The sequence below is a fragment of the Otolemur garnettii genome, unplaced genomic scaffold, assembly GCF_000181295.1.
Source record: "Otolemur garnettii isolate 467f Iridium unplaced genomic scaffold, OtoGar3 scaffold00085, whole genome shotgun sequence".
Lineage (NCBI taxonomy): Eukaryota > Metazoa > Chordata > Mammalia > Primates > Galagidae > Otolemur > Otolemur garnettii.
This window is the reverse complement of record NW_003852480.1, coordinates 1,052,445-1,065,346: the sequence shown is the minus strand read 5'-3', so window position 1 is coordinate 1,065,346 and position 12,902 is coordinate 1,052,445. Positions and strand designations below refer to the sequence as shown.

The 12,902-nt window shown below is 33.3% G+C and overlaps 1 protein-coding gene across 1 annotated transcript in view; it reads right to left on the bottom strand.

The window, feature by feature from the left end:
* Positions 1 to 12,902, bottom strand: part of GLRB (glycine receptor beta) — an 81,444-nt gene that overhangs the window by 16,852 nt on the left and 51,690 nt on the right. The window contains exons 3-6 of the mRNA XM_003794702.2: positions 9,161 to 9,407; positions 8,971 to 9,053; positions 7,205 to 7,345; positions 2,025 to 2,177 (exon numbers count right to left, since the gene is read on the bottom strand). Coding sequence (XP_003794750.1) covers positions 2,025 to 2,177; positions 7,205 to 7,345; positions 8,971 to 9,053; positions 9,161 to 9,407 — 624 coding nt within the window. The remainder of the gene's footprint in view (positions 1 to 2,024; positions 2,178 to 7,204; positions 7,346 to 8,970; positions 9,054 to 9,160; positions 9,408 to 12,902) is intronic.

The window sequence follows — 12,902 nt, the reverse complement described above, 5'->3', positions numbered from 1 at the left end:
TAAAGAAGTTAAATCTGCTGCCCAAGTTGTCAGAGCTAGAAAGCAAAGAGTTGGAATTCAAACCCAGGTGAGTCTAGAGACTGCCCCGTACCACAGTACCACAGGTCTTCTAGATGTAAGGTGATGGCTCAGGGACCTTGTCTTAGAAGTCCTGCAGTGAGTGCAGGTTTACAAAGAAAAGTCCTTTAAGGATATGTCAGAGATTAAGATATCTCCAAAGTACTCTTGGAAGTCTGACACTTATATCCCTACATGAACATAAGATACTTCCAATAAACAACACTATTTTAGAGAAATACATGGTATTTCTAAATGAAATATAATGCACAGTTGATTTTCATCACTAAAGGAATTAATAATCTATCAGTTGTCATTATCTTTATTACAGATACATAACCCTTAGGATGAAATTTCCCAAATTTGGAGTTACTAAGATACAGATTTGCTCTTCATGCTTTTTATTAGATATAAACTCTAAATTTCTTATTTAGATAAAATTTTTATTTTCATTGCTTCATTCCTGGTTTCTTACCCTTTAATATCTGTATTTCATTTGATTCCTTCACAAGTCAGGAGGGAATTTGCACAAGACCTTCTTGATGGAAGAAGAAAATTAAATGTAGCAGCCTGTCACTCACTGAAAGGTCAGATACATCAGAGCTTTACTCACATGAGTTACAGGGGATATTCAGAAAACCCAAACACAGACATACACTCACTGTAACAAAGAATGTTAAAACACTGAAAACAATCCAAATTCATTGCCCCAATGTCCACATTCTGAAGTTTATGCACATGACCCACAGGAATGGCTCTTGCTTATTTTCTCAAGAAAAGATATTTTAATCTTTATACAGAAAGGATTTTCAAAGAAAGACTGACTGGCTACTGGCATTTGTATGTCCCAGAGGATTAAAAATAACAAACTGAAGAGTCTGGACATTCAAGGGAGACGACTAGCCCAGACTCACTCTAGCCACCCCATGATACAGCACATAAGAATTGGTGCCTAAGAAAATGACTGTGGGCAATATTTTAAAAAATGAATTATTTGACTCTTCCTTGACCAAAGTATGGGACAGTATACACTACTGTTTACAAAGATTCCCACAAAAATAGTTATTTTTTTCCAAGTTCGACACTAGTGAAGATTTTAAACTTTAGTTGTCTGTGAGAATCACTTATCAATAATTATTTTATGTTAATTAAATAATTAATGGATTATAGAATAGATTAACTGCTTAAAATTTCCTGAAGACATAAACGGAAAAGCTTAGCATAATTATAGAGTATAAACTGCAAAAATCTAGCTGAAGATTGTTTTTTGTGTGTGTATGTTTCTACTTTGGCTTTATTTTATTTTATTTTTAGTTACAATCGTAACTGTGGGGCAGTGCGCGTGGCTCAGTGAGTAGGGCACTGGACCCATATACCGAGGGTGGCAGGTTTGAACTCAGCCCCGGCCAAACTGCAACAACAATAAAAAAAATAGTTGGGCATTGTGGCGGGCACCTGTAGTCCCAGCTAGTTGGGAGGCTGAGACAAGCGAATTGCCTAAGCCCAGGAGTTGGAGGTTGCTGTGAGCTGTGACACCATAGCACTCTACCAAGGGCAATAAAATGACACTCTGTCTCAAAAAATAAAATAAAATAAAATAAAATCATAACTGTATACATTTATGGGGTACAGGTGATGATTTGATATACAATGTGGAATGCTTAAATCAAACTGATTAACATATCCATCAGGTCACTTACTTGTTTTTTGTGGTAAGACATTTAAAATTTATTATTAGTTATTTGGTATATACCCTTGCATTGTGAGATCCCACCAAATGTCCTCCCTCCTCCCATCAATCAACCTTCCCCCTGTTAGTTCAAGTTTTGAAGAAAGCCTAGAAAACAAAATAAAATAGATTGCCATCAATTCCAGAATGTGCTTTTTCAAAGTAGTTGATCGCACAGTTAAGTTAGATAGAGAGGACAGCACATTCCTGACGTGACTGAGAGCGCCGAGCACCTTACCCAGGGGCACTCTGGCCGCGCTGGCATCTGGGTTGATCCAGAAGGACAGCCAAGAGAGGACCACGATGAGCAGGGTTGGGGCATAGACGCCCATCATGTAGAAGCCGACCTGCCTCCTCAGGGTGAAGATGACTTCCACACACGTGTAGTAGCCTGTCAGAGACAGACACAGGAACGGTGTCAGCTTCCTACCCACACACAACTGCGACAATCGACAGGGTGCCTCAGTCGCCTCTATTCAAGGCAACTTCACAAAGTAAACTTTGCCTCCTTTAAATAGTATATATAATTGATGTGATCTAAAAGGTGACATTATGGAACCAGTTTTGCCTGACCTTTCCCGACTTCATTATGTCATTGAGAAATAGATCCCACAAGCTGCTCCACTAGATCAGTGTCTAGGCTTTTCTGTCTTTATTCAGAAAATGTGCAAAGCAGTTGAACTTTCCCTTACCCAGGGGTGCTCGCAGGGCGGATGATTTAAAGGGGCCCTGTGGGGAGCAGTAAATCAAAGCAGAACATGTCTAAGGGGAAATGCTCCTGGACTGGGTGTTGTCCAGGAGCGTTTTTTAGCTGCATGAATCAGTGCTGATCTAGAAAGGATGGCAATCTTCCGTGATGCTTAGGAATAGTTAAACATTACAGAATGAAGAGAGTATTGGAAGTAAACATCAGCAAAAAGAAGAAATAAGCGTTTTCAGTTCATGGACGTAAAAGACTGTAAAGTGTAAATATCTAATTCTCCTCTCAATTTCCTCTGCTCCCCTACTCCAAGTCTGCAAATAGAGTCTAACTGAAGAAAAGAACTTTCACGTTCGCATGCCACCACTAATGCAGAAATTGCTTTAACCCCTAATTCTAGGGGATCGTGACATCAGCCAGTCCCCCGAATTAATTACAAATTCTGGGAAGCCTCCTAGCCTTTGCTGCTTTAACAAGGAAAATAAGTGGCCCAAATATTCTTACGGCACTGCACTTGAGAGAATGATATATTTCCAGATGTTTCAGATTATACGTTACACGTTTAGGTCCTTTCAGTTAGCAATTTAAGTATAATATTTTACGCCTCAAATGTATAATTTAGATAAGAATGTCATGTATCCTTTAACAAAATTAAGGTTATGTGAAAATATCAGAAAGTTAAAATTTATCCAAACTTTACTTTTTTTAAAATGGTGAAACAGATAAATGAACAATGAATAAATGAAACAATTGTGGAGTCAGAATAACGTTATTATTGACTATTTTCTAGTTAAAAATAATATTTATCTAGTCTTCTGAAGTGGGAATACTGTACCCACACTTCAGACATTAAGATAATCATCCTGTTTATTCATTAATACTATCTAACACAGTACTTGCACACAATAGGATCTTCACAAGTGTCGAATAAAAGAATGACTATTCACATGCTCTTAGCAAATGACTCAGACTAGAAATCCATCCTTTTCCAATGTGGATTATAATCATTGCTACTTCATGGGGATTAGACAAATAGTAGAGCTACTGTGTAAAAAAGAATAATTAGTTGATTTGATTTGAACTGAAGTAGTTCTAATTATGCCAAAAGCTTCTAGATTATATCAAAAATAAAAAATTCCAACTGCTTCTTTTTTTAGATTTTAATTTCCTCAAAATTAGGCAACATATTAGATCATTCAAAGGCTCTAAAAAGATACAAAAATGAAAACAATGAAAAATTTCCCTCCCTTGTCTGTTTCCCACCATTCATCTTAACTTCCTGCCAGAACAAACAAGAACATATGTTTCTAACTAACAATCGTGCATAATATTTTGAAACTATAATCTTTCATAAGCATTACTGCTGTATTTAGGAAGGTCTGCACTATTTTCCTAAGTGTGACTGTGAAGACCCTCACGCTGTAATAGCATCACTTAGTCAAGCTAATTTTATCTTCACGTGGTATTCACAAAATGTATTTCTGAACACGTTATAAATTTTTGTTAGTTTTCTCAGTTTTCACAAACATTATAGTAACGGACTATAAAGTAGAACACTTTAAAATGCAGTGTTGTATTTCATCCCACTATGTTTAAAGGACACCAAAATTGGGAGTCCTGTGTTTTGGAGCAAGTTCCCCCCCATGTCCCTTTGATGAAGGCACCCACAAGGGAAGCTTCATAAGACTTGGATGCATTCAGCAGTAAAATACATGCTTGGGTATTACAGTGATTTGCTCCATAAACCTTTACGAGAAACATTTCTTGATCTTTTTTGATCTTTTCCTAGTCCTGTTACATTTATGAGAGGCAGGTGGGCAGCTAATTGATATAAATGTTCTTTGGGCAAATTCAATTTACTTTCTATTTCCTGTGAACTTTTATTTCATTATTCACTCAGCCATCCAATTGACGTATTTTTGTAGACTTATTTTTCTATATCTTTGTTCAACTTTGCAAATTCTATAATAACGTAAAAGCATAATTTTAATAAAGTTAAAGCTGTCATTATTTCCATCTAAATTAAAGAAAATATTGGCTATCATTTTACAAATACATAGCATGTGTGTGTGTGTATATTCTTTTTCACTCTTCTACATTGTTAAACATTCCAGATACTTTGAATGTCCTGTTTTTCTAAATTATTCAAGCATTAAAATATGTCTTACATATATTCATATGATGATTCATGTAAATGCTGATAAACTACCTGAAACAATGTGAGCACCAAAAAATATTGTTAGCCAAAAGTTTTATTGTTATTTTCTGTAGCTAATGAGATTTCAATGACTTATTTATGACTAAAAGATAACAAGAAAGATCTTATAACTCCTGAGTAATCCCCTAAATTCTCTCTACCATGCACACATCATTTCCTTCTAAAATCTAAAATGAATTACATTTACTTTTTAAAATGTCTACCACATTGCAATCTACTCTGCTCTATGAAGGAGAAGGGCCTGTTTTTTTATTTACTACTGAGTTCCCAAATGGAGAACTTTTAAACGTAGGGCTACAAGTAAAGTAATGAATTCTCCCCCAAGATTTTCAATGCTATTACATAAGTTTATGCTATTACATAAAATTACAAATAAAATTGTTAATTTTATTTTCTTCCCTAGATGAAGTTAATGTCTTCAATGGGGTCTCTTTTGTATTTCTCAAAACAATTTAGACACTATTCATTTTGCCAGAATAACCTTATAATCTGGATGCAGATAACTACAGTAGAGCTCTGTAAGCTGACCTCCCAAGGGACTGTAACACACTGGTCAACACACAGAGGTGAAAACACAAGGACCACTGTACTGGTATGTACATATGCTGCATGTCTGGTCTATGAAAATCAGTCAACTTAAAGAGGTGGTCAGTGAAAGGAGGTGGTCAGCAGTGGAGGTTCCACTGTATTTTTGAAGATAATAGGAGTCCACACATAATATGACAATATCAGACTCACTATCCCAGCACATCACTTAGTAACGGTCTGACTGTGAGCAAATATCTTTACTTCATTAGCCTAATGAATAAAATGGAGATAATAAAAGTACTTAACTCACAGGACTGTTGTGAGGATTAAATTATATAATTTCTACAAAGCACTTAATGCCTAGTATACTAAGAATTCAAAAAGGTATTTATTAAATGTCTTCTTACACAACAATCCCAAAAGGATTTTCGTAGTTTTCAAGATTATTCTTTTAATTAATAGGTGAATTATAAAAATCCCTAAACACACAGTCTTCTTAATTTAAAGGCATACAGATGGGAGAAAAACTACTACGCCTAGTCCCATTGCTGACACTAATTTGCCCAGTGACGTTCAGTAAGTCATTTAGTCACCCTGCATTTCAGTTATTTTATGTGCTAAGTAAAGTAACTGGCTCAGAATTATCACTTAGATCATTTCTATATCTAATAATCTATGCATATTTTACTTCAGTGAATACACCAATGGCCAAATTTTTAAGATCACTGTTTTTACTTACAAAAAAAAAAAACCCTTTAGAATTCTTTAGTAAAATATTTAATTATAATTTCTCTTGTTCTACTGTATATAAGCTCTAACAGAAAGGACTACTGATATACAAATGTTAGATAATCCGTTAATGTATTTGAAAGTCAACAAGAGATGCTTAAACTGATTTTATACCCAAGTGGCCTAGTCTTGGCTTTATTATACCACTGTAAATGAGCAATCAGTCTGCCTCTTATTTTACTATGAACTGAAATGTTATAAATTATATTTTGCCCTTGGTGTAATAATGACAGCATTCTCTCTCAAACATCTCATCTCTCTAAATTCTACACAATTGTACTATATACATAGTTATTATTGCAACTCAACACAAATGTTGTAATGAAGTTAAACTTTAATTATATCTATTCCTAGATTTCTTTTGTCATGATTTACTTGAGACAGAATTAGAACTGTATGATAATTTAGAAATTGAACAGATTATTACTACTAATATAATGATCAAAATTAAATGATCTCCTTATTTATTTCACTAAGTGGAATAACACTATATTCAGTATCTAAAACATTCAATCACCAATATCTACCAGGAGAGAGTGAAAGACTGAACACTAATAATATTATGACAATATTGAACAGTGAGTACTGCATTTTCTGCAAAAGCTCAATGCAATTTAATGAATGAGGTTAATTTGTTGTGCTTTTCGTAACTGGCTGTTCCGTGACCTAGGGTAAGAAGACTCTACAGGGACTATTTACTGATGTCCAATTATTTTACACCACTATTGCTTCCTGCATAGCATAAAGATCAATGCTTTATAAAATTAAGAATGTGCGCCAACTACCACCTAAATACTACTCAAAAGACAATGGGTGACTATATATGGATTAAATTGTTTTATATCTAAAAAGTTCAGCCCTAAATTGAATCTTACCAGAAGTAGAAATTTTTGCAACATCTAAGAAAAACCACTACCTGGGATAGTTTGCATTCTAAAATAAAAAATTGAAAACTTCTAACTACCAGAATTACATAGAGAAAAAACATATCTATCTAGTTACTAAAAAGTATTAGTAACTGGCATTCTATGAAAGATTTAAACATGTGAATATAAAGATAAACTACTTACAGCAACTTTCTTTGTCTAATCAGTTTGCTTCTATTCGTCCCTTAGCATATATTAATTAAAATGAATCTTTGAAATAGGACTTAGTTTTATTTAACTTAAAGATTGTGACTTACCAGTGCCTTTATAGTATTTTGTGCAGTTGCCGTATTCAATATCCTCCTTTTTAATATCAAATTGAGGCAAGGCAATTTTTTCTAACTGAACAGGATCCCCTGACTGCCAGATGAATCGTAAATCATCAGTTGTATAACCAACTACAAACAAAAATAAACAAAAACATTAGTTTAAAATATAGTTGATTATTGATGGTCTTTAATATCTTAATAATCTACATATCAAACGGAGCAGAGTTAAGAAAATTTGGACCTCCGTATATAAAACTGTAGTTAAAAATGTAAACAGATAAAATCTATGGCCACTAATTAAAATATTGATAGAAAAGGTACAGATAATCATCTTAAAGAACAAGTGAAAGTAATCAGCGTATTGCAACTATCACATATAGTAAACTCACTTCTCTACGTCAGAATGCTTTCCTGCCAACAATGAAAATATAATGAATATGTGGATTGTCCAAAACTTTCTGAATGTAAACACTTACAGCCATGAAATAGTTACCTGTTACTTTTTTTTAAATAAGTGTAAGCATTAAAACACCATTTTTTAAAAAAGAAATCACTACAAACTTTCCTAAAGAAAAGTAGCATCACCATAGAAGGTCTATAAAACAATCCCTGGAATGGGCCTCAGTCTCTACCATTTCAACATCCCAAGGTACAGCTGCTTAGGTAAGGCAGCTACATTTCAAGGGGTTACACAGTGAATAGTAGCCTACCATTGAACTCTAAGGTGTATGATGCTTTTTCTAAAGCAATACTTCTGTGCACCCAGTAATAGAATTAAAATGTAATACACAGCTGGAATACAAGTACATACTGACAACCAGGGACACACATATATATAAAAACAACAAACACAAAAACATAAACATATATACACTTACATTGAGGAATCTCATTTTATAGTTAGAAAGTAATAAATATTGCTCAGATTAGGATCTACTTCAGTACATTTTTATTTTTAAAAAAACACCAAGTTACCCTGGAGTAACACTAAGTATATAATCTAACAGGCATATACAAGATAGTTCACAGGGATATTTCTCTTGACTCTCAAGAAATAGGTTGTCTGATATAGGCATTCTGGCTCTAAACATTACTTCACAACACTTTACTATTAATTTCTTAAGATTGATGTCCTACTTTTATCTTCAAAAGATGAGCATCATAGCACAGTCATTAATGTATTTTACAGATAGATAATCTTAGTTAATACTTCTAGTGTATCTTTTATAAAACTAAAAAAATAGGATCATAACAACACAGAGTATCCAATTTCATAAATTTGTCATTACATTAATAGAAAATGAACATTTGGTTGGATTTACAGAATATTTTTCAAAGTTCCCCAAATTCTCTTCTACGAAAATGTGGTTTGAATGTTAGAAAAGTTATTTAAATTAGGAAATCACACTGTCTTTTACCTTGCCTATACTATGTATTACTAATTCAAAGATGGTGGCAATTGGAACAAGTAAGAAATATATACCTACATAGAGGGAACAGAAATCACTGTTCATTTACAAAGCAGTTTTCTATCTCCAGAAAAATTAATACAGTAAAAGAATAACTATAATTTAAGGAAATTTTAACTTAATAAATTAACTTGAAATTATAATTTTCCTCATAGTTATTCTAATGACTTGTTTATATTCAAGAGCATAATTTTTATCACTGTTACCTAAGCTATCAGTACAATGTATAGCCTAGAAATTTTAACCATTTTATTTCCATAGTAATTTATATTCTCATTTACATACAGCTCTCAAGTTGCATCTTGCAACGTTGTGTATCCATGGGAAACAAAGTCAAGTCCAAAGGGCACGAAAGAGTAATCGATAACCTGAAAGTAGAAACAGGGGTCTTAGAAATCATTTGGAAAACGTTTCCGTGATCTGCTGACTTTAAAAGGAAAACACAGATGTACCAATATTAAATGGAAAAGAGTACCTCATGCTGACAAGAACATCTCCATCCCGAAAAATGAAGAGTAGGATATTTTCCTGGGTTACATCATGAAAATTGGCACTTTTTTCATTTGCAAAAAATAAGTCAGGTTTCCACAAACACTTGTACATCGTGGGATCCACTGTCAAGGCGTCTGAGCCCCTAAAGTCACTAGGAAGCTTCAGCCTGGGATCGTTCCATTTTTGTCTTAGGAAGATGTTAACTCTATAGTCCTGGAAAAAGAGGATATCTGTACATATGCATGTTCATTGCTATTTTTAAGAACTTAGCCCCAGAACTAAGAATTTTAATAATTTGCAGCACATTGTTTTTGTTTGTTTTTTTGCTTTTCCAGCATCAACCGGAGTTACTATAGCTCAAGCACTAAATGAGTGCTCTATTTATTAGAAGCATAGAAAGACCTTGTCTTTATCTAATTACTCCCTGCAGACATCCCGTGGCACTCGTGAGCTCAAATGCCAGAACATAACCTAATGGATTATTGCTTTACCTTTACACAAACACCAATTATTCCAATTGATTAGGTGGCAGTGTCACAAAAGCCTGAGACCTGCTAAATATTACCAGCATTCCTCCCCACCAAAGAACACTATTTAGTTTAGAATAGATTAGAAGCAATTTCTATTCATCTTTTGTTAAGTACCCCACTACAAAAAAAGTTCTATACGTACATTAAACACACACACATATATATTCTTGAGAAGGTGAAAGAAAAACTATCCTTGACTACACACACAGGTAGTAGACTACGCAGGGAGAGTCTGAGATAGTCAGATGAGATCTGGCTTATGCAAAACAGATGAGAGTAGATGCAAAATTTGTAAACATTACAGATAATCAACTACAGTAGAAAAATATTTTCAGATCCACTAGTTCATTGTTTTATCTCAGTTATCCACCTATCTCAAATAATGTGAACTTTAAAACTTGGTAAAAAATTGGATTAGACCAAAACATATAGATTGTAAAAATATAGGAACTTAGAAAGATGTTTAATACTTTAATACATTTTATATGTACCTGTAAACACAGGGTTGGGGCACAAATTGAGTCATCAGTGTATATTAATAGAGTATTGAGACATCATGCTAAGATCTTTGGATTTTAATTTTATCTACTGATTTTAAAATATGCACCAAAGTTTCAAGGTATAAATGATATTGGGTTTCAGATTCCTAATTTTCAGTAATTAAAATTCATATAGTACTATCCATTCAAAGCCTTTTGACATCAAGAGGAATTAGATCATAAATATCCATTCAAAATCCAAATAATAGGAAGAGATGATAGACCATCTTTTATTAAATAGTAAGACCTGTTACATTTCTATAAGACATAAATTCACGTTTCCTATAAGAATAAAATATAGAATAAAGCATAAACAATGAGCAGCAATGTTAGAAAAGCTTGGGGAATGAACTGTCTCTCATATGACCTTGTTCTCATATCCAGATTCTCTACAGTAATTGGAGAAGGGTAAGACCCCTAATAATTATCTGCATTTACTGAACTACAGGCAGTGAAGAACGATTTCATGCACCTGTATCTTATGGTCACTCTAAACTTAATGTTTATAAGAACTTCAACATGTACTATAAATTGATTCTTAAAAATCGTATGCAGATGGATTTGGGGTGTCAAAGACAAATAAATTGAGAATTCTACAAACTCACAGGGAACATATCTGCCATCTCAGTAGCAACATTGGAAAAAGAACATTTTTTATAACCAAATTAACATGGAATCATTGAGGGAAAAAAGTCTAGGAGGCCTAGGAAGACCTGCTTAACAAAGCTACTTAAACTTTTTATCAAAATATACACCTATCTTAAAATTGATAATGGGATTTCATTGATTATTTAATATCTTATTTTGACAACTACAAAAATTAACTCAAGTATGTTTAATACTAAGACCCATCTGCCTGGCATAATGAAGCTTTCAACAGGTAATAATGTTGCAAAACCTTTCATCCTTCCCCGGAAGACATGCAAGGTCTTTTCCTTAAGAGGAAATCACACATTACATTCCTTTATTTTCTAATAAACTATCGGTACTGCCTCAGCTAAAAAACATGACATCTACTTGATATCCTTTCAAACAGTCATAGTACTTAATTTCAAATTATTTGCTAAAAAATTTTCTTGAAATCATCTGTCAAAGTTACTCCTACTTGGAAGCTATATACACTAAAAATTATCTTACTATGCTCTTTACGTGCTGCTTTTTACAAAGGTAAATCATTAAAAAACTGTACCTTTAAATTCATGTATTTAAAATATATTTTCATACTATATAATAAAATACTATATCTCTGTTATCAAAGGTTAGTATAAGAAACAACCAGATGTGGTTTTCTGTGTATATTTTATAAACTTGTTATTAAACCCATGGCCCTTTCTTTTCATCAGTGACCCTTAGGTGAAAATACACAGGGTGAGTAATTTACTTATTTATTTAATCCTTAATTTGTTTACACATATAATACTATCATCATAATATAGGTATTTACTATGTGCTACACCGAGTGTAAATGCTTTATAAAATATCTAATGCTCACAGTTTTTGTTATCAAATTGTCCTCTTGATGCCGTGATGTGCTTCCTATTACTGAAAAAATAAGGCTTAAGTATCTTATCATGTTTTTCATTTGGTCTGATGGCTAAGACATTAAAAGTTAATTTTACCCCAATTGCATTAACAATTTATTTCTCATATCCTGATGCAATTGTCACTATATGGCTCTAGCATATTTAGTCCTATTTTGATTTTTTTTTTTTTTAACACTCTTGTTCTGTCATGCGGCTAGAGTACAGTAGCATCAGCATAACTCACAGCAACCTCAAACTCCTGGACTCAAGTAGTTCTTCTGTCCTAATCCCAAGTAGCTGGGACTAGAAGTGAGTACCACCATGTCCACCGAATTTTTGTATTTTTTGTAGAGCAGGGTCTCAATCTTGCTCAGACTGGTCTTGAACACCTAAGCTCAAGTTGATGTTCCCTATTTGGCTTTCTAGTGTTAAGATTACAGGTATGAGTGCCACACCTGGTACATTTCATTGTATATTTGTTATTATAATATACTTCAAATCCTTTCCTTAAAAAGGGATGGATGAAAAAGAAATAACAGTTGAAAGATCATCTTGACAAGAGTGTTTCATCATTGTTTGGGTGACGATCCCAAGCAACATTGCCAATACGGCTTCCAAAATCAGTATTATTTATTTAAGCCTAATATTAGGCATTTTTATTTTAATGGAATGTTACACGTGTATGGATAGAACCATTAAGACTCATTGGAAACAAAACAAAACAAAAACAGCAAAAAAGAGACCTCAATGGCATTCTTTATTTATATCAAAACAAATGCCTTTTACAATGTATGTTATGATTCTCACTAATTAATTTTTAAAGACATAATATCAATATTTTATAATAATATTCAAGATATTGTCTGATAGGAATTAAAGCAATGCTAACATTTACTTCAGTATGTTTTGCATATTGTATAAAAAGTCATCTCACAATGACTTTAGGTGGAGGATCACAAATTAAGCCTTTTTTTTTTTAACTGAATGGTAACTATGTACATTAATGCACTTCTGGGATGCAGTGTGGGGTTTTCACATGCAATCTGAAATACTTTCATCAAACTGGTCAACACAGCCTTCATGTCATTTTCTCAGTTATTGCTTTAAAACGTTCACATTCTACTCTTAGAAAG